The 22,985-nt window shown below is 35.0% G+C and overlaps 1 protein-coding gene across 1 annotated transcript in view; it reads right to left on the reverse strand.

Annotated features, from left to right (window-relative positions):
• The window catches only part of CDH8 (cadherin 8), a 153,729-nt gene that overhangs the window by 21,685 nt on the left and 109,059 nt on the right, over positions 1-22,985 (reverse strand). Inside the window, exons 9-10 of the mRNA XM_009669844.2 lie at positions 13,309-13,430; positions 6,432-6,549 (exon numbers count right to left, since the gene is read on the reverse strand). Coding sequence (XP_009668139.1) covers positions 6,432-6,549; positions 13,309-13,430 — 240 coding nt within the window. The remainder of the gene's footprint in view (positions 1-6,431; positions 6,550-13,308; positions 13,431-22,985) is intronic.

Genomic DNA, 22,985 nt, shown 5'->3' on the forward strand with positions numbered 1-22,985 from the left:
CCTAACTACCAAACAATTTGCTTTGATAAAACTGAGACCTCTGTACTCAGCCTGGGCAAAACATCTTATTTAAGCATTCTTGTTTTAACTTCTATAAATCATAATTAACAATAAAAAGTAAAAAAAGGAGCTTATTGAAAAAAACTTTCAATCATTCCAAATGAAATCTTTCAATAATTTTATATTAACCATTTCATTATTAACTATATCATTTCATAAAAATAATAATAATCTGAGGTAGTTCTATTATCCTCATTCTATAAAAAATGTTGATATTTGCTATTTAAATCGCTCCAGTTTTAACTCCATGCTGAAAAAAAGACAGTACACACACACACACACACACACACATATAAAAATATAAATATATATATGTGTGTGTGTTTTTTCACACTTTGAATGCTCCTGCAGACACATGACATGTGCCTGTGGTTGACAGATTCTGGCACAGAAGTGCCCAGATTATCGGTTAGTTTGTCTTTGTTGTTCTTTAATACATAAGCATAATTTATTTTTAATCTACTACTTTCAAACTGAATGCGCCTAGCTATGCAAGGATTCCTTGTGATTTGAGGTGACAAAACTGTGCCTATTAAGAGATTTTCTGATCAGTAATGTTTCCCAGATTATGCATCATATTCTTTTACAATTTTAGATGCAGTCTTCTAAATGCTACTCTATGCCACTAACATTGCAGACATGGTAGAAAAATATTTGCTTTTAGGATGTAGAACACATCTCTGATCATACCTCTTTATTCCTCAATAAAAACACTAACAAGGGTTCATACATTTTGTAACTGTACTTTGAAAAACATGCTAATATCTAATTACCTATGTATAAAAAATGAGGATGATGGTTAAACATATTAGAAGTGTATAAGCATATGCTTCCCTGCAGAAATGCTATTGTGAAAGTCCCTCTGGTGTAGATGGCAGCTGGGCCACAGGGTTTCCTGAGGCTCTTGTAAAACTGCATGAAGCTGCAAAAGAGTAAGAGGATTTACAGCTTACATCCAAGGGACCATATGGGTGCTGTTTTTCTGGATGTTTACTACACTTCCATCAAGAAATGATGGGTTTAATGATGTCCTCGCTGAGGCAATTTGTACCAGAGGTCAGTGGGTTAACTTTGAAACTGAGCAAAGTGGAAGGAGAGCATTGAAATAACAGTACCAGCTCTTAATTCTCCAAGATATATATTTGGAAAGAAAAGTCAATCAAAACCGCAGAAGCAGCTTTAGCTGGCAGCTGAGACAATGCCAAAGAGACTTATCGAGAAATGCAAAATGAAACTAATTCAGAGGAAGAAACTCATTTTATAGCACATGAGAGTTACTATTGTGGGAACGAAAAAGACATCCTCCAGGTATGCATCTGACAGATGCTGCTAAAAAGTATTCTCAGGGAAAAAATGTGAACAAATCTAGGTTTTATGGTATTAGAAACCACTGAGTGATACAGAAGTACCTTCTTTAATTAAATAGTTCTGGTCATTTGCTTTTAGTTTTCTTATTTGGGACATCAAAATGAGAGGTTGCAGGTATTCTCCTCTCCAGCTATTTCTAAATAGTTTAGAAACCTTGGTTTATAGATGGTAAGCAGGTGATGAGAAACAACAAATTTTGAATAATATATGCAACAGTATACAAAGGCATGGAATCCAGTTAGTGGTTGGAGTGGTTATAATACCAGGCTATTTCTTTTTAAACACATGGCACATTGCCTACTACTTTCAGAGCAGCACAGTGAGGACATAAGTGACAAATTAAACTTGCTAGATGCAAAGAATAAAGAAAATAAACATTTAAACATGAACATTCTTGGAACTATTATAGGTATCATAGGTATAATAGACTATGCATGACTGAAAATAAATATTAAGTTTGTTATAGAGAATCAACATAAGTTCATCACTGAAGTATATGCAATGCTTCAATTTAAAGAGAAATAAAATCCCTATTAACTACACCAAAATTCACTTTGGCTCAAATTAAGAACTCAGATCACCAGATGGACATAGAACGTCATGGAGGAGGGGAGAGGCTGGTTTCTTATGAGGCTATAGGACTCCTGGAGGAATAGGAATGTCTACCATTATGATGGTCCTTTTAACCCTAACGGTAAGGTCTGCCCATGCTCCAAACACCCCTTTGTCTGCTGCTACTATATGAGCCCTACTTAGAGGTACAGAATATCACATCTTGTCAGAAGAGCAGTTGCATCCAAAGGCACTACAGAACGTTTGATTCAGTGTTTATTACATTCAAAAACACAATTTTGCATGAGAAAAATGGAAACACAATGGAAAAATCTTTTGGGAAAAATGTGAAGTCTCATTACTTTATGGAAAATCTGTATTTGCTAGTTTTTTGAAAGTAAAAATTGAATTTGCAGCATCAGAATGTTTACATCTGTGAAGACTGCTTTTTATTACAAAATTCTGTTCTCAGTTCAACACACTAAGGAAACTATAAGACTAGCAGGACTTCAATGTTGAAAATGTGTAATGCTGTGAGTGTATTGTTTGCAATGAAGGAGACATGTACTGGCATTAGATTTCAGATAATATCTTGTGAAGGCCACTCACCTGACAAAAGACTATAAACAAATGCTAATTCCATTTCCAGAGATCTCATTTCAGTTTACTAAGGCCATGAAGGTACAAAATCCTTACTAGTCCTCTAAATTCCTGTCAGCTTTCTGTTATTCTGTAGATCCTACAGACTTTTTGAAGGGTTAACCTCATTCAGCTAAGGATTATAAAGCATTCAAAATGGGATTCAAAAGACAGTGTATCAAATTCTGTCTAAATATAAGACATTTTCAACTGAGCGTTTAGGTTCTCTTTGGTTTGAAGTTTGTCAGAAACACTACACAAATAATTTATTTTAATTTTTCCCATTCCTGCTCCTATCCAGAAACTCAGCACAAAGACAGGTGAAAAATGATCAGCTGATCAGTCCATACGAGTTTATGTAATCAAGAATGTGATCTGTCATGGACTCACAGGTCTAGCCACCTGGAGTGGTAGAGAAAACATTATGGGCTTTCTACTGTTGCATGAACTTATTACACTTTTACTATGCAATTTTATTATTTCTCTTGTGAAGAGATAAAAGTTTATGCATCAGGCCAGCTAAACGACCAGCTTTCCTTGCATTACAGTTCAAGAACGTAGGACTGTTTTACACAAAGCCTAAGACAAGCTACTCAGTAGCAGACATTTGAGCTGGGAAAAGAACAGAAAGAACAGATCAGGAGATATGAGGAATAAAGATTGCTGAGAGATGATCTAGGGATATTTGGTGAGATGTATGATGACATTTAAGATTATATTTTTAGTCAAGCCATCAGAAAGGCAGTAGAGCCTCTATGGGTTATTTTAGGACATCCTGTCTGCAGAAGGGATTGTAAATATGCAAATGTATCAGACCAAGAGATAAAAGCCTTGTTAGAGTGCCTGTAAATCATTTCAAGGAACAGACTCTGCTAAGGATCACAGGACAATTTCTGTAAAACCCAATATAATCTTAGGACAAGTGGTTTTTTTTTGGTTTCTAATGAACTTGTGTCAGTCAACTAAAAATATTTGTTACTAACCAGTACCCTATCAGAAGATTTGTAGTATGTTTGGGCAGAACAGTTAATCACTGAAGTATAATGAGAACTTGCCAGAGGGCAATCTGGAAAGTTTAAAAAAAAAAAAAACCTTAGCCCATAGGCAACATACTAAAATTCATGCTTCAGCTTATGTTCCATATGGCAAGAGAAGGTTCATGCATCATATGTATCCTTTAGTATGAGGGACAGAAGCAGAACTTCACAGCTTTCTTCCCACAGCAGATGCCAAATTGCATTGTTTGAATACTAGTGGCAATAGATGAGATCAAATAATGTCATTACTTCCTGAAGTACAAAAGTAATTGCCAAACGCCACAATGCTACTTAAAGCACAGAAGAATTCAAAATGGTAAGATCATTTCAGAAAAGCTCTAGAAAAAGGGTTGTTTTGTTTACCTCTGCACTTGATAGAATTTTGGAGAAAGATAACAGTTGACAAATCATTAAATAAAGAAAAAAAACATTAATTTATCAAATACAAGACTGGATTTCTATATTAGATCTGAGATAATGGAATCCATTTTTAAGACACTTAAGATAGTAACAATTCTTCAGCAGCCATCATAGCAGTCTCTACTGCCTTGAGGAATTTGCTGCCAAACAAATATTTAGTTGTTTTAGGGGCAGGGGCAGGGATATGGGAGGAAGGTGAGGCTGCGATAACGCTAGGAAGCTATCAAGGATTCTGCCCACTGGTATGAGGAAATGGTTCAGTTCCAAGCCTAAGTGGGTGGTGCACTGATCTGAGCCTCAGAAACATACTTCTCCAGAAATGAGAGCAGAGCTTATTATAGGCATTTTCCACTCCTTTTAATAAACCACACCAAACTGACTTTAGGTCAACACAGACATGCATTAGTACTTTGACTATAAGTTTGACTTCTGAGTTTGGTTGTTTTAAGAACACTGGAGTTCAGCAAGAATAATCACTCCTGCTTATCTTGCAGATATATGAAAGACAAAGTCACGGTCCAGTTCAGTGTTTAAGTGGTATAACTGAATAAAGAATTATTAAAGATTTATGGTGTTTCTATGACATAAAACCTCACCTCAACCAAATTATACCCTGCTTTTGCCTTTGACGGGAATATCTGCTTCGATTGTATTGCAGTCCATGTAGCACATGGACTACAGTCTTTGGTTAGTAGTTTTGATTAAAAAAAAAAGATGGCATGTATAGTTGGAATTTTATTTTTGATATTGAAAGCTTAAACCTGAAGAGTCTGTTCAAGTGGATTTTTACTTCCAAAGGCATTCCAGTTGGTTGCTTTAAAAGGATTTACACATTTAATTGATTCTCATGCATTACAATTTTTCTGTGTAAAACTGAATTGTAACAAAATTGGACTTATTTTTCCAAAATGTGTTATAAAGGAAGGTTCATTACTCCCACTCAGACCAGGAGGTATCTTGCCATTGGCTGTAACTGGGAGTAAGAGTGGGTCTTAAATGGGTAACAGGCTGGAGGGACAAGGCTAATTAGTGATATGAGCTAAGTATTTAAACACAAAGAGAAATGTTAAGACTTGTTTACTTTGTCATGCTGTTCAAAGCAAATCATCTCACATTTAGGTTGCTTAACTCAATTTGTGTTACAGTACTGCTGATTATGAAACAGAGTTTGAGGAGTTTTTTTTGTTTTGTTTTTATGTTCCACTGTAAGTGCAGAAAAAATATAACGACTCATTCCTTGCAGGAAAGTACAGATATAGGCAGATATATACTTAGAGTGAATGCTATAAGAGAAAACATATCTAACTGAAGACAAAACCATGACATATTCAAACAAGCTTAAGAATTTAACTTTTTATAGTATCATTTAACAAAGTGGTAGCATCATTCTTCTTGATTGGAACAGCTAGAATAATAAAAAATAAAAACAGCAAAAGTAACAGTTTTTGACAATTCATACATTACTTCTACGCTCATGCACACACACCTCACACGTATATATCTTCCTGTTATTAACAGACTAACTAATGATTTCCTTTATTGTCATTTCAAATATAGGGAATAAGAGACTGAACTTTGCTAAAATTCCAGCTAGGGTACTGTTGTATTAAAAAAAAAAGGCAGAATAAAAATATTTGCTGAATATATAAGTAAGTACAAATACATAAGGCACAATTTATAGCATTTTTGTGATTATTCCCAGCTCTTTCTCGCATGACCTTTAAGTATACGTGTGCCAAGAAAAAGGATCAGTCTAAATTTATAGCTCAACAATAGCAAAATGGGTCTTTTTTTCTCATCATGAACGAAATTCTGCTTCTACAGTATTACCAAATGGTACTATGCCCTTCCAGAACTGCTCTTAAGCATAATGATACAAAGTGCCCTTCCAGGCTTTGCTGACCTAGCAGATTTCTCTTTCTAGTAAAAATGCTTAATGTTGGGACCTTTATACACACAGCAAGCAGGCTTAAAATGTGTTGCCATTTGGGGATTTAGTAGATATTTAATTTGATGCTCCCATCCAGTCAATGTTGGATCAACCTTTATCAACAGAATTTCAGATTTTCATTTTATAGTGCACCTCTTTGGAATTTCAAAGTTAATAGAAATACAACAGGCATTAAATCCATCATTGCAAGTTTTAAGGCACTGAACTTTCTAGATCTAAATTCAGTATTCATTTTACTTTATTCTGGTCTATTGGAAATAGCTTAACAGATGTAATTAGGGTACCATTAGACAGATAAACTACATTGTAATGTTCAAGGGACAAACCAGTAAAGTAACTGGAAGTCAACAGGGCAGTAGAAAACAAAGCTATTCAGCTACACATTACATACGTTTTATATTTACCTTCATTTTTCTTGATGGTGAAATTTGGATTGTTGACCATTTCAGGAAGAAGACTATATAGGAAATAATGCCCGTTTTTAGGATCGTCTTTGTCAATGGCACTGACAATCTGAATTACCTACAACAGAGGAAGCTCTTGTTAAATACGCACATTCCTGGCATACAGTATTGAAAACAACATTCTATTCTGTAGGGCAAATTCTCATTTTTCCATGTGTCACATTAAAGATGCTAATTTACAATCCTGCAAGGCCTTTATGGACCCTAGACTGAAAGCTCTGGGAAGAGGAGTTAGATCTGGCCCATTTAACCTTTCTCCAGAACAAAGAGGCAGAGAATATCTTACTTGCCTAAATCAACAGCAGTATTTTACTGGCTGCCCTAAGGTATCCATCTTCGAGAGGCCAGTAAAAAACTGCTGCTGATTTAGGCAAGCAAAATATTCTCATTCAGCAGTAAAGAAGGGGGAAAATCATGTTTCAGAAACACTCATGATGCCTACATACTCTTTGGTTCCTATAGCCACACTCCTCACGGGACTAAAATGTATAATTTATCTTTAATCCTTTCTCCTTTCCTCTACCACCCTTTTTTCCCTTAGTTGAATAAATATATTTTTTAAAATTGACTTTTGGTATGAAATTTTATATGCCTAATAATCTAATCTTAATTTAACAAAACCTCAGTCATTCCTCTCCTAGGAACGTAGAGTTGTTTTAACATATCATTGTTTTCCAGAATAATGCAGGCTCCTAAGGTTAGAAGAGGAAAGACTGTTTGGACAGCCCAGATGAGGATTATCTGAATAAATTTGTATGAAGCACCTCATATGAGTTGTACGATCATCTACAGTATCTGCAGACTATTATTTCATTTACCTCTAACAGATGTTTACAAATATCTGATGGGAGAGTTTGAAGAAGACGGATCCAGACTCGTCTCAGTGGTGCCCAGTGAGAGGACAAAAGGCAATGGGCACAGACTGACACACAGAACATTCCCTTTGAACATAAGGAAACACTTTCTCATTGTGAGGGTGACTGAGCCCTGGAACAGGCTGCCCAGAGAGGTTGTGGAGTCTCCATCCTTGGAGATATTCAAAACTCGGCTGGACACGGTCCTGGGCAACCTCCTCTAGCTGGCTCTGCTTGAGTTTGGACTACATGACCTCCACAGCTCCCTTCCAACCCCAACTACTCTGTGATTACTCAGAATGGTACTGCAGTTGAACATCTTAAAATCACACAGAGCTGCAAAGGGATATGAAAGGATGTGACATCATTTTAAAATAAGCAGGAAAGAGTTTTGAATTTTTTTTAATGTTTGGTATTATTGCACTTGATTCCAAGCGGTTTCCAGTGAAGTACAAACTAAGACAACTGCGGATCCAGATTCCAGTACTCAGAGCTGAATTTCAGCAGCAGTTAGCTCATACTAGATAAGGTTTATTAGGCATTTAATGAGAATTATTGAACTTTCCTCTGTCCAATTAAGTCAATAACATTTTTGCCTTATATATTTATTTTTGTAATCCCTAAAGCAACTGACTAATAATTTCTTGGACAATTAAATTGCAATTAGGAATCATTATAAGTTTCATTTTTAAAGAGTAGAACAAAAAAAGGAAACAGTGCCTGATCGTGTCCAAATTCATTGAGGCCTACTTTAAATTTTCAATGCTTCCCTAACACAATGCTAATAACTAATATTTTATACTGGTGGTACTGTAAGGGAGGACGGACTATCAATACATATATGTTACATATATGATAATATTCTTTATCGCATTTATCATGTTCTTGGAGAGTCAAAGAAAGAATAAAATCTTACTAGATAACCACATGGAACAGTATTAAAATATAAATATTTGAAATTTTATATCTAGAGAGATGTTTGAGCAGGTTTTGATATAGGCATAAGTAACTTGTGAGATGTCCTAGGAAGGAATTTGAGACAATTCATTCCTTGCCTTAGCATGTATTCTGGATAGGTCAGCTGTATTATCAAAAATCTACTGGAAAAAGTTTTAGATAGTTTAAGTGTCAAATTAGATCAAATTTTGGATTACTGCATCTGTCAAAGTGGAAATCTTGATTGCCATTATTTCAAACCAAGAGTTGGTGAAAAAAAAGCCTAGCATAGCTTCTGCTTAAAGAATTAGATCTCCAGTTTAATAGCTTCATAACAGAACCCAGAGAGCTAATCACTGTGAAAAAATGTACACATGTGAAAAATGTATAAATGGATGTTGTCTTTTCCATTGCAAAGACAGACCCACTTACAGACGTGGAACATTCCAAGTTTTCTCTCTGCTGAGTCATAAGGTACTGAACTACCCATTTACACCTAGCCCAGGGCTGGACTAGATATTATTAATTCTGGATCTTAGGTAAGTACAATTTAGAATGGAATTACAAACAAGTATTTTTAGGCACATATATTTTATGATTGTTCCCTTTCTCAAACACTGTTAGAATGCAGAAGGTAAAAGCAATGGAGAAAAAGGATAATGGGCACAGTGAAGTCTGCAAGGTCAATTGCACATAATAGATGCACTTTATCAGGTGGTTATGCAATTTAATCTGTACTGGCTATATACCTGTTAATTCCTTTCAGCATTACGTAGGACAGCGGCCTCTAAAAACTCGCTTCACTCCCTCCAGGTTTTTCAATAAATATACCTGAACCCAGTAGCCAAGAGCATAAGTGCTATGGGTTTTCAGCTCACAGAAATTATATGAAATAAACTTAGGAGACTATCTAGATTGGAAATTTTCAAGAAATAGGCACTAGGCTTTTTTTTTTTTTTTTCTTCAGGAACTACAGATACATCTTAATGTCATACAGAAGTCTTTCTCATGTTACAGTCCTTTCCATCCATGCCCCTCATTGTTTACTACATCGCTCTTTCTCTAAAAACGCACAGAGAATTATATGCAAAAGACATAGTAGCGAAATACTACAGTTGTTCTATTAGATACACACATCAAGAAACTAAGAGTTAGTGTTCCCATAGCAACCTTACCCTATTTCTTTGTGTGTTTGCATTAAAATAGCTTTTTTAAAAAAGAAAATAACCACAAGATATGCATACAGTGACACAAAACTGCTGTATCTTTTACTCCATAGAGGTGAGAAAAGTCCAATAATTTTCATTACTGCATTTTTAATTACTATGCTAATGAGCATGCCATATTGCTCGCTGTTAAGTGATCATGTAGTGGAAAACTCTATTGAAGTAATTCTCCAACTCTTTATTTGTGGTTCATAACATGCTAGAGAAACTTACAGGAATGACTTACCTTCCCTATCACAAGAGATCACAATAGTAAATTAGCATGTTTTGCCTAACAGGAAGCTCTGGTTTTAACTTAATAGTTAAATGATCCCAGAGGACAATTCGGCATTATATTCTGCAGGTTTGTATTGCATTTCTACAAAGGCACACGTACCCAAAATTATATTTATAAAAAGTTTACCAGTATAACCCTAATGAATGATGTAGAAGGACAAATAGCAAAACAAAGTTCCTATGATATATCATAACTGTCTATGTGTGATTTTAATATAAGGTACTGTTTAAAAGTCTTTTCCTGTAACACAACTTATAAGCCTGGCTAATAAGACTGGCTCCTTATAATTAGTAAACTATTCCCTACTCTTATTAAAACCGTTCTTCCACCTTTGAAAAAGCTTTTGCAGCTTTACTGGTGTTCACATCTATTTTTAAATTCCTTTGCAGACTCATGATGCTATGAGCTGTGGACTCATCATTGTACAATTTTTACTTTGCCTTTTCAGCTAGAGCTAGCCCTTCTTTGCCAGAACCTGCGCTTTGCCATTTGCATGAGTTTCCACTCTTCAGAGCGACAAAGATCTATCTGGAGATTTGTTTCTTCAGAAAAAGCCAATCTATTCTATTAGGAGAACTAAACAAGATTGAGACAAATTGCGAGGGATTCATGGAATGGTGTATTCAGTTATGTGTTGCTGCAGTTTAAACATAGGCTTGAGCACTGGTACATGATTGTGTACACTATTTAATTATTTGAAAATGGCTTTATTTTGGTCTGAGTAAACAGCACTCCCCCAGAAAAGCTTGGGTATGGTTTGGGGAACAGCAGGTGAGGAACTTCTCTTTCTCCGCAATACAGATGTTCTGTTCTAGGAGTACGGGAAGAGAATTTAGCTGGTCTGGAGAACAACTGCACAGCTATAAAGAGAGAAACCACGAATGTTCTGACTCTAGTAACTGGAACTGGCAAGATAAGGAATAATACAGAAGGGCATGGGCTGGTTTATGTTTCATTTAGAAGAACTATAATAGAACAATCAGCTCTTATTTTCTTCCTAAAACTGAGAAATAAACATTTCTGGCAACTTTCTATTGTGTGTAAAAATGTGCAAGAAGTACATAAATATATGCATGCACATATGCATTTCCTCCTTCCCCCTCTTTCCTCTCCTACTAGCTGCAAGGTTAGTATTCTACTGTTAGAGGTAGGTTAAAGCAAAGAAAATACATCTGGCGATGCTATACATCAACAATTTTTAATACATTCTGTCACATCACCAGCAGCTGCACTTGCCACTCGCAATTATATCAGAACCCAAAATAGAACAGTAGGAAAGCTGAACAGTAATAGATGGTTCAGTCAATATATTTAGGGACTGCAGATAAGGTTCTGTAAAAGGTTCAGATGTAATCATCTCCCTTATGGTGATTCAAATTCAATTTGAACTTATATTTAAGTTGAACTGGAAATATAAATATACTGAAATATCATACAATTGCACCTTTTCTGCATATGTAACATTCACAGTTAAACTTTGGAGAACTAGCCAAATTAGAGTTTTGCTACTATGTAAAATGGTAGTGTCTTTCTCATATTAGCTATTTCATAGCTGACACATATTTCAATCATTTTTTGAATTCTGTACCTTGACTAACTAATATGATTACTTCCAAAATCAGAATATAGAATAATAAGCATAACTAAACAATCAGGTAGTATAGGTACTAAGATATTTAGAGGAGGAAATAATTTATGAATGATAATTTTAATCTGATCTTGGTGGCTGATCTGGACTGGTGGATACTTATTAGCCCAATAAAATTATTTGTCTAAAACACATAAGAGATTGCAGGATCAATGCCACCTCTATCCATGATGGTAACCAAAAATTCAATAACTATCTGTAAAGTTCATACAAGGATTCGAGCTCATGAGTGACATCTGCCAACAGATCAAGAGCACAAGAAGTGAAGGTAAGATGAAGAACAGCATACAGTTTAACAAAAGTTTTCCATGAGTGCTTAAATAAAAGCCTTTTCTAGCAGCTCATATCAACCATCTCATTTATTGTTTCATACCAAAATGCAAATGGTATGAACACTTTCCACTATTTCTCAGTCACCTACATTTTGATAAGAATACCTAGATAGATACATTCTGAAAACAGTATGCAACATATCTTTCTCATTTCAGGGAAGCTTACTGAGCCATGGATAAAGGTGTACTCATTCAATACTCATATAGTATTTCATACAATCAACTACTCAGCACCTGAAATCCACCCTGAGATAAACAGAAATCCACTCAGAGCTAAAAAGAACAGAAATACCAACATAGCTCTGCTGGGAGAAGTCTGCCCATAAGGACACATTTCAATAATAGTCTCTTCAGTGGTTAGAAAGAATTCTCGCTTCTTCAGTGACATATTTTTGACACCTTTTTAATAAACAGGAAGAGTGCTAGAAAGTCAAATCATAAATCTTCTGTAACAATCTGATCTTGGCAGAGATAGGTTGTCATACACAACTACATAGGTTGTCATTTAGTACTACTAAAAAGAAAATAATTTCTGACTCTATTGTCAGGTAACCTACTTTGGCAAATAGTGAATTTAATGCCAAACACCCACATGAGACGCAGGAAAAGTTGGATTATCAAGTCTAGTGTCATGCTGTCAGCTGCTGTTTATTTAAATAAAATGTCATAATCTAGAAATAAATTAGAAAGTTGAAAAACATTGAATTGTTGTAACATATAGTATTTCTTCAGCTGGACAAAATATAAACCTCAGTTACACTGCATTACTTGCTAGAAATCTGTAAATGTTGAATCTTTATCTTGTAATTTACACAGCATATGAGGTATTCTTCCCTAATTCTGTACCTTTGTCCTTCATTGCACATACCTTTTAAAAGATTTTTCTTCGAAAAAGGCTATACAAGTTACATCTTGCTTCTGAAACATAACTATATTTATCTGAACTTACAAAGTCATGTAGAACTTCCTTTCCCAACCTTCTGATTTCATCAAATAAAGACAGAAATGACCCGTTAAGTCACTTTTTCTTTGAGATATAATGAAAACCTGGAACCTAAATTCTCCAACACCCCATTCCTCTCTAGATACTTTCAACCTCAATTATGTCTTTCAGTTTTGCCTTCTTGGTTTTTATCAATTATCATAGAAAAGTAAGTAAGAACTAGATAGTTAGATATTATAACTGAGTAACGTACATGAACTAAAGTACTATGCAGTACTAAAGTATGTAGTACTAAAGTACTATGAAGTGATGATCAAAGACAGTGGAAACAATCGGAGTTTATAGATACCCAGCATTTTTCTGGATTTGGTCCCAAGAGATCTACCTTTACTTTAAAATCTATACTTAAAAAAAAAAAAAAAAAGTGTGTATAGAGAGAGACCTACCAGAGAATATGATCACAGGTTTATCTTAAATGAAAGATGCCTTAAAGTTGTTCATAAGGGCTTCTTTTGGAAATAAAGATACGATGACAGGAATAAATTGCACCCCATTCCCCACACACCGAATTACACAACATCGAAAACAAGGAGATATTTACTTGTCCAGGCTTCCCATTCTCACATAAAAAGGCTTCATGCTCTGATGCAAACTCAGGAGCGTTGTCATTTACATCAAGAACTTTGATAGCAACTGGCACCCGGGACACTTGACTGTGGTTCCCTAGGAGAAAAAATCATAGCATAAAAGGTCAGCATGTTTAATTTGCGATTGATACATACATGCTTAAACAGAAAACATACTCTTCCTGTCCTCTGTCTTTGCTTAATTGGGTTGCCTTATCTGTAATGAATAGTAGAGTTGGAGCATGAGATAAAGGATAGCCGGTATTTTATGGTTGAAAAGGATAAATAAATCCCTACCACAAACATCATTTGTTGGAGATTAGCTGAAAGAAGACCTTTCTTGGACTAAATTGGTAAGATTTTTCTTTGAAGAAGTTTGCATTGTTTTATTGATAAAGTCCATTATACATGGAAAAGGGAAGGCTGTAAACAACATAGATTTATTTCTTTGTTTATCTTTGGCAGAGCACAGAGCATTTTACTCTATTAGTTGTTCTGACTGCACATTATTTCTTCATTGCAAATACGATTAATGCTGAGACCTAAATTGTGATAAAGACAGTCTGTAGATTGACATAGGTAAAACTAGATATTACTTTGGATTATTAAAGCAGTCTGATTCTTTTTCGTTGAACAGAAAAATGTCCTGTGAAATTCTTAGTTCATTGAAATAAAGCCTCACCATTTATAATATAAAGCTATTTTGCATAAAGGAGCTTATCGCTGTAGAGAGTAGAATAACCGTGCTGTAAGGAAATAAAAGCTTAATCAACAATTTGCATTCTACTTTGAATAAATTTCATAGTCTGTTTTTAGTGTCCTTCCTTAATTCAGTATATTTAATTTATTTTAAGAGATCATTCATAAATATTTTACATTTTATTATTCTTTTTCCCAAATAGAAAATACATGAATTCTATTTAAACTACGGTGATCTGCTGATTGAACCATTTAAAAAAATGTTCTATAGCTCATGCATACTTCTACAAGTTACCCTATGCTTGTTTCAGAAATCCATCTATTAATGAATATTATTTTACAATCATATTATTTATCCCATTTATATTATGAACAATTTGAAGAATTGCATGCTATGTGAATTGAGCTCAGGTGACTTGTAATTGAACTGCCTGCTTTTGCCTGAATTATTATTGCAGCCAAGAAAGCTGCTACTTTAAGTCAGGGTCTCAACTTACGTATTACTGTTGTGACAACTTAACAGCTGTCCACAGCACTAAGCAGCCCATGAGGGTTCTGATCTCTGGCAATACAGAACTGACTTCGAAGAAGGCAACCCTGAAAATTTGGGGAAGGTGGGGGAGAGACACAGAAGTTCCTATTGCCAAGTATTCCACGCACCTCTAATAGCAAATGTCAAAAAGAGAGAGGTAGGTCATGCTCCCCCTGTGGGCTGCAGGCCACTGATGTGGCAGGTAGCAAATGGTAGCAGCCCTACAACTAGTAGAGATTATTAATGAAAGAAACATAGTTTACACTGTGTATTATATGTGGCTTCCACAGAAGTCAAATTGTTGTGACAATTGCATCTTTTTTTTTCTTGCATGTTAAGGATGACCATAATTTTTAGGGCTCCATCTATAAATCTAAATTTGTATAAATTTGAATTGCGCTACAAACATTAAAAAATGTGAAATACCTATTTCGAAAGAGTCAAAACCACGCTATCACTAAAAGTCCTACTGCTATAAACAAAGGCGTTGTGGCAGATGGATAGCCCAAAATACTCAAATTCTACTTGTATAGGATATGGAAGATTATAAGACATCAGACCCTAAATGCTTCCCACTTGAAGTAGTCAAAAGGTTTAGTCTAGAAAGAAATGTGTTACAGAATAGAAAGAAACCTCCACCAAAACATTTTAAGACCAGTATTTATGTCAGTTCCACAACATAGCATATGACCCTACTTATTAACGGGTGAGGTGAACCCTTTCACCATGAATTAATAATGTATTTGAAATCAAATAAAAGTTAATATGTAAATCATAAATCCCAAACATTTAAAACATATTTTTTATCTTAACTTGATAAAAATATAGACAATGAATGCTCCAGCTTATCAGAATTCTCAGCACTGGTGTCACATTTAAACACTAAAGATTTACTTTTATCTAAATTAATGAAATGATGGCAGTTCAAATTTTAAAGACATTACAGAGGAATGTAATTAATTAGATAAGCTTCTAAAGAAATTATTCATGTCCCTTGTGACTGCCCCCAAAATGTTTGTCTTTCATCAGAAATACAAACATTAAATTTAAAGATATTATAATTAGAAACTTGATGAGAATTCATTTAAAAAATTAATTTACTAAACACAAGAGAGACCTAAATGGTTTGGAAATCTCCAAACAAGCGGATATCCACTGCCTATTCAGGTTCTTGGACTGATGATAGGACTACGATGAAATATATTGTTGAGAAAGAGAGAGAGAAAGAGAGAGAGATGAAGAGGGAATTTTATCTACTGCTTCTATTGCCCACCACACAGAATAAATTGCATTATTCTGTTGTCATTGCAAACTTTCTAATGAATTTTCACTTACGCTAAGTGTTTTTACCATCAATAAAAATCGTCGTAAGCGTCCCTACTAAAACAAATAAAAGAATTATCACTAAGGAAATACTGATTCACTTGAGGATGAAGACACTGAAGATATAAAATAATTTCATCTTCCCATTTTGTTACTTTCAACTTCTGCTTTCTACTCAAAGGTAAAACGTGTACATGGAGCATGACTCTCTCAAATTTAAATCTGTCTCTGTTAGCACTGCTGAATATCCTTGAACATTTCATTTCCCTGAACAAAGTAGAAAGCACTTGAAGTGGATCCACTCTGATATACGACTGCACAAAATGTTACTTTTGCATGGGCAACTGTGATGGAAATTTTAGTTTCTTTCAGCTAAACCAGCTGTTGAAAACATGGCCAGTTTCTAAACTGCCTGTTAGTCACTGACTTTTGCCAATGTCACCATCCTAGGAGATCTGCTCTCCCTGCTCACCTCTGCAGATGGTTCTTCCCTCAAACTTGCACCTAAAAGTCCCTAGCGCTGAATCAGGAAAGGGAAGGCTAATTCCTTGCCATCATATTGCTTAGCCTTCTTACTCATTAGTATGTTTGTACGTATGAATGGAGAGTCAGTTCTTTCTAAAATAGTGACAAAACTGAATTTTAATTTCTGCCTCTTTTTTTTTTTTTTTTTTTTTTTTTGCAATTAACCACGCTGTCAATAGAATTAAGTTAGGCGGAATCTGCTTGTTGCATGAATCAGGTAGGTAGTAAGACTGGTTGCTTAAGTTCCAGTCAATTATTTTATGCAAAATCATAAAAGGGAGTGAAGTTCTACAAGTATTACTGCTCTCTTAAAAAGAATGTGATAGAGATCTGTAAGAAACCACCTCAATTTGTGAAAATTTTATCACCTGTATTCACGGCGATTCACAGGTTAAAAGCACCGAGGTTGAGTGTCGCAATGCAAGCACAGCACTAGGATCGTCACTTAGGAAGTAATGGCTTGGTTTGAGAATCTAGCATACTGAGACGTAAAATTAAAAAAGGATGACTCAATGTAAAAAAAACTAGTGGAATTAATTAGCAATAAGTAAACTTGAAAATAATGGAAAGTTCAGCTGACTTTAGAAATGCAGATTGAAAGGTTTACAAGATTCATAAGCACCTGGAAACGTCTTACATTCTGCTTTACTCCCCAATTCTCAAGATGCTATTTGAATTTTAAATGCTTGAAATACAGCCTTGTTGGTACTCATCCTTGGGTAACATACTCATTGAAACTTGCTCACGGTTAAAAAAATTCGCAGTTTGATACAAAAGGTCCAGGCAGATAGGACAGCCAAAAGCAAATGAAAAATTCCATGATCAAGTGTTTCCAAACCTGACCTTCTGCAGGCTACATACCGTGCTAGTTCTTACTGCGATCAACATATCTCTTCCTTCCTGAAAAATTAACTCTGTTTTGAGACATATGTGTTTGTGCGAGCATGTTTCTCATTAGACATTTCTAATGCAAAGCACTAAGCAGTGTTAACATTGCTACTGTTACAGCAAGTAATACTCAGAGTAATTAGCACTTAAAAATAAAATTTTTGGTCTCCTGTCTTGGTGACAGAATATAAGGCAGTCATTCAGCTCCCATAAAGACTTAAAACACTCACCTTGACACACTTTTCCTTGACACATACACATACCACTGGTCTTAGAGGCAGAGGTATTTAAGAAAGAGAATTACTTGCTGCAAAAAATGTAATTTCAGCATTTCTTTAACACAAAGAAATCTAGTTTAGTTCGTTTTCCTTTAGTTAATTAAATCATCTGAAATCACATCAAGGTTCTCTTTCAAAAGTCACAAACTGTTTGGCATTTTAACTGAAAGTACCTGAATAAAATGTAGAATCCTGAAAAATAACACATCTTTTATTATTATCATCATATGGCTTGGAAATGGCTATTTCATGCTTCTCTGATTCAATGCAATTTCTAATATAATAATATTTTAAATTAGAAATAGAAGAAGTCCTAGTTCTAGCAGAGAAATCAAAACAAAATCTGAATCACTGACTTAATAAAGACAACAGCACTTATTTCACAACTCTCATATTTCAAACTTATGAAGTCGTATTTTAACAGATCCATTTCCCATGTCTTAAATCATGGTCTTACCTGATGACTTTAGTAAGATAACCCACATAAGTTTATTTCTCCTGTTAGGTTTTACCTTGCTATTTTCCTTGTGCCATCCTTCACCTGTATAACAGTACAGCATATAACAATTCTTTTGCCATGGAAAACTGCCAAAACTATGTTCAAGAATCTTGAAAAACAGAGATGCTATTGTGAAGCTGAAATTTTCTTTATGTTGAAGTTTAACTATGGAAATCACATGCTGCAGTAAATGCTGTGTTCATTTATCTGAAGCATTGCATAATGACCTGATTCAAGAGAGCCTGAGTACCTGAAAATGACACTGAAATTGTAAGCAAAAGATATCACTAAATGACAACATTTCTCTTAAAAATAACAGACCATAAGCTATTTCTGAGTTAGGGTAAAATCTAAGCAGTCAAACTAAAAAGACCCAAACAGTATTCAAGTATGGTATTAAACATAAAACAAACAGTATGAATATTTAGATCAAAAAAACTTCTTAAATTTTTAAAGGATGAGAAAATACTGAGAGTCGTAGACTGACTATAAAATAATATAAACATATCAGTGCACAGCAGAAAAACTTCTATGCAAGTTGCTAAGACAAGAAACAAACTCAAAATTAATTTTCCATTTGTATTTATTCCAGCACACTGGCATGTATTAGAGGAGTATATTTTGCAGAAGGTGTATGTGTGTGCATGTGTGTGGGAGGGAGGGAAAAGAAAAAAAGTGAAATATATTTCTCAAGTTTGTCACTTAAGTCATTCTTTAGGAGAAAAATAATAAGGCAAATGAAAAGTATTGTCTGCTCTCAGTAGATCCCTCAGTTTATTTTATTAGGCTCTCCAGATGTAAGATGAACAAGTCAAGAACAAACTTATGTTACATTCTGCATTTATTTGCTTGCTGATAGCTTGTCAAAAGTTTATCCAAAGGCTTGCTCAACATTTTCTACTTCCTTCATTTTTGTCCTTTTTCCCATGTGTCATCCCCGTGAAAAAAATGCCATGCTCTTGCAAAGCGCACACTTCCACAGGTATGGATAAATCAGGGAGAATCACACGTCCTGGCTAAGCAGGCGTGATATGAGGAGCGTACCTAGAGTGGGTACTCTGGCAGGAGGATGTGGAGGAGGGGAAACTGAGGACGGACCACATTCTAAAGTCACTCACTTCAAAGCTGAATTTGTAATTAAAAAGTTTCCAAAGTTCAGCACCTCCATCTGCTAGGAGGTGACTAAGGCCATCCACCTTCTTTTGACGAATATATAAGATCTATGGCATGGCATAAAAGGACAGAGTATCCTTTAATTTTGCTACTGACAAAAAAAGAAAAAAAGAAAGTAAAATTTCAGTGATAGATGCACAATCTATGCCAGAAAATGTTAATTAAATAAAGCCATATTCTTTAGGCCTTGTTCAGATAAAGTCTCCACCCACTATCATTTTCATTTACCACTTATTTTTGCTTAGTGCATGTCAGATAGATAAAGATCGTTGAATACAGCCCAGAACTAATACGAAATAAGTATTAGTTGCCTAAAGTTTGCAGAAAAATGAAACAGGCTGGCAAAAAGACCAAATTATTTTTTCATCAGTGACATTTCACCAAACCCTGCACTGACTTCTTTGCTTACCACTGTAGTAGCAAAGCAACGTAAACAGAATATGTTTGTGCGTACTTTCACTTCAAGGACTGATTCAGATCCTACTGAAGTTAATCAGAGCTCTTCTACTCTGTAAGTTATATCTAGTTCTTATCCTTAATATCTCACATTATCTCTTTTCTATCTTTTAAATAATTAAAAATTTAAAAATTAAGTGTAATTTAAATTATAAAAACCAGAATCTGTTAACTTCAGAGGATCAACACTGATTTGTAAAAATTGATATTCAAATTATAAACATACATAGTTTCCAAAAATTAAATCAGTGCATTCTCTTCATACAGACACAGTACACATTGATGGAATTAGCTCCCGTTTTGTGTATCTGAGGGCAGCGTATAATTTGACATTCAAATGCAACCTCTTTGTTATTTTTCATACCGTTAAGCTGTGCAGTTACTCAGCAGCCTAACAAATAGTTACTCTGCAATCACCTCTGATCCTCTGTGAACTGAAGGATCCATTTACAAAACTGGGAAATGTTTGTAATTTTCTTCAGAAGTATCATACTCTCCTTGGTGTATGTTAGCTTGTCGAATGGGCAGAGAGAGATCCAAAGGGCTTGGGAAGGCAAAACTAGATTGGCAAAGCAAAGCATCCCCTCAAACATAGTTTATGTCTGTGAAGAGGATGACTTCTACCATAACCCTGGTTAGAAGAGAAAATCAAAAGACACTGATCTGTTTAAATTTAGCCATGCAGGACAAGAGAGGAAAAGTTACTGCACTGCAAGTGAGCTCTAATTTCGTCCTTAAGGGAGCAGAGGATACTGAAACTAATTCATGTTCACCTTAAAGCTGGAGGGAAATGCCAAGCTTGGCCAAAAAAAACACCACCACCACCACCACCACCACCAACAACAACAACAACAACAAAACCCCCAAACATCCACACTCACAGTTTTCTGTTTATTTTAAATCGCTTTGAATGCTGATCACCCCTTAATACAAATAATTTTTTTTGCATTTTGCAAAAATCTGCTTCAGGGTCACTGCTTGCTATTCATTTTCACAGACTCCAAAAAGAAAATGCTAGAAGATAAAGTAGGTACTAGATGTACCACGTAACACCTGAGAGTTCACTACAGCTAACCGACATCCTGCATCAGGGAGCGGTTAGACTGCCTGGCACATGCAGTAGGAGAGAGAAGGGAGGGTATTAAAGAGGAAGGAGCAAAGGGATGGGATGAGGCTTGAAAAGAGATTTAAAAGGGGCATCCTAATCAGAAACTGTAGCACTTTTTCAATATTTGAGTAGCAATTATGGGTACTTGTCTCTTGTCAGAAGTGCTGGATGCAAATAGTATGTCCTTTGAGACTGTTCTTCTGCATATCTAATTTTGACCACAGTGAGCTTTATACTCACAGTGACACATAATCAAGATATATGTGACACATCAATATGAGTAAACAAATACATAATTCAAAATAAATTATTAGTATAGCTGCTTGAGCGAGTTGTATTGCAACCTGCTATAGTTGTGTCAGCTTTATGACAATGAAAACGATGCTGTTTTCATCACAGATCCTAAGCAAATTCTTCAGGAAAAAAATGTATGCTGCTAACATCCTTCTACCCACACATCTATCCAGAGACCAAGCAGAAACAAATGCTGGCAGAAAAAAATCTGCATTTCTAATACAGTATTGTGTTATTGAGCCTTATTTTTGTCTAACAATGAGGCAAGTCAGGCTGGAGTATGCAGTTATGTGGAAATGTTTGAAGTTATACAGTTATGTGTTACCAAAATCAATGCAAATAAAATAAAAATCATGTACATTTAATGCAAAAAACCCCACCCTAACCTAAAGAATAAGCAATAGCAAATCTAACAGCAACTGTAATCTCTGGAAGCATCTGTAACTAGGAAGGGCTCCTCTGTAGCCCCATCATTTTAGCAAAAGGCAGAGTCTACTAAAAGCCGTTGAAAAAGTTTTCCTGCTTCCTTGTGGCAGCTACTGATAAGAAGGAAAAAAAGAATTAGAAAAACAGGGAACCATAGAAAACAGCCATATTTCTGCTACTTTTACTATCTGGACTGGCATTAGTAACAGTGGGATGGAAATGCTGCTAGATTATTACTTCTTGCAGATCACAGCACCACAAACCTAGTGAGGCAATGTGTAATGCATTAATCATTGTGAGGAAGTAACAGGTTTTCATTTCTAAATACGAGGTTGAAAATTTCCAGAATGTGAGGAAAATTTCCAGAAAATAATGTGGTGCCAGTACACGACTGAAAAGTACCTGGCTCAAAAAAGAAGCCATTGAATAGTTAGGAGGAAAACTGAATAGCAGTTTAAGACACAACAAACGTTGTCTTAAACACCAAGGGAATTGCACTAATATGAAGCTGAAGCATCGCAGTCAGGAATCTGGCCCACACTTTAGAGCAATTACATTGTTAATATGCTAATACATCATGCATATTAAAATGTTATAAAATATTGACTCTGATATGCAACATCACATTGTCAATTATAATTAGCTTTGAAATTTCATAATGACTAGCAGCAATAAAAATAACAATAAGCAGATTGATTGAGGACAAGATGGCTGGAAAATTTTGAATTTTTTATTTTAAATTATTTCATGACTGAAGTAAAATAATTAGTTGCTCATAAGAAATCCCTATCTTTTTTTTTTTTACTGCTAGACAAAATATTGAAATGCTTTAATACAGCTTTTTATTAAATCTGAATTTATTACAAAAGATTATTTAAATTTCTTCATTTTTAGAGCTCATACTCCTTTCTGGGACAGTGTTATTGTATAGATCTTAGCTTTCCTTCATGACTAAGAAAAAATTCTAGATATGCTGGATTTGAATCAAGAGTCTAAGAGTTCAGCATCAAACAGATCCTACCTAGGTACCTAAAGCAGTAAGAAAAACAAAACCAAAACCCACTCCCTCCTTAGCATATCTGTATGTGTCTTCAAAAAAACTTTTCACTCTGTTTTTCAACTTGAAAATACTGTCATTCTGTGCTATCCAGCAACTTTACTAGAAACTTAGAGCATGCTACTCTGAGTAGAGTCTTTATTCTAGAAAGAATTGTGCTTATAAATGTGCTTTCAGTCAACTAAAATGATATTCAGTTACAAACCTCTACTCCGAGCTACAGTCGTGCTTCAGCCTTATAGAAAAAATGCTGGAGATTTTGCAGAGTCATATTCTGCTTAGAAGTACTAAGCCCTACTCTTATCAAACTAGATGAATACTATGCAGTATTTTTAAGACGAATCATATTCTCTTTAGAAATCCTAATTCGAATGTTCAAAGTGCAGGCGGCCAG

The sequence above is a fragment of the Struthio camelus genome, chromosome 10 (genome assembly GCF_040807025.1).
Source record: "Struthio camelus isolate bStrCam1 chromosome 10, bStrCam1.hap1, whole genome shotgun sequence".
Taxonomy (NCBI): Eukaryota; Metazoa; Chordata; class Aves; order Struthioniformes; family Struthionidae; genus Struthio; species Struthio camelus.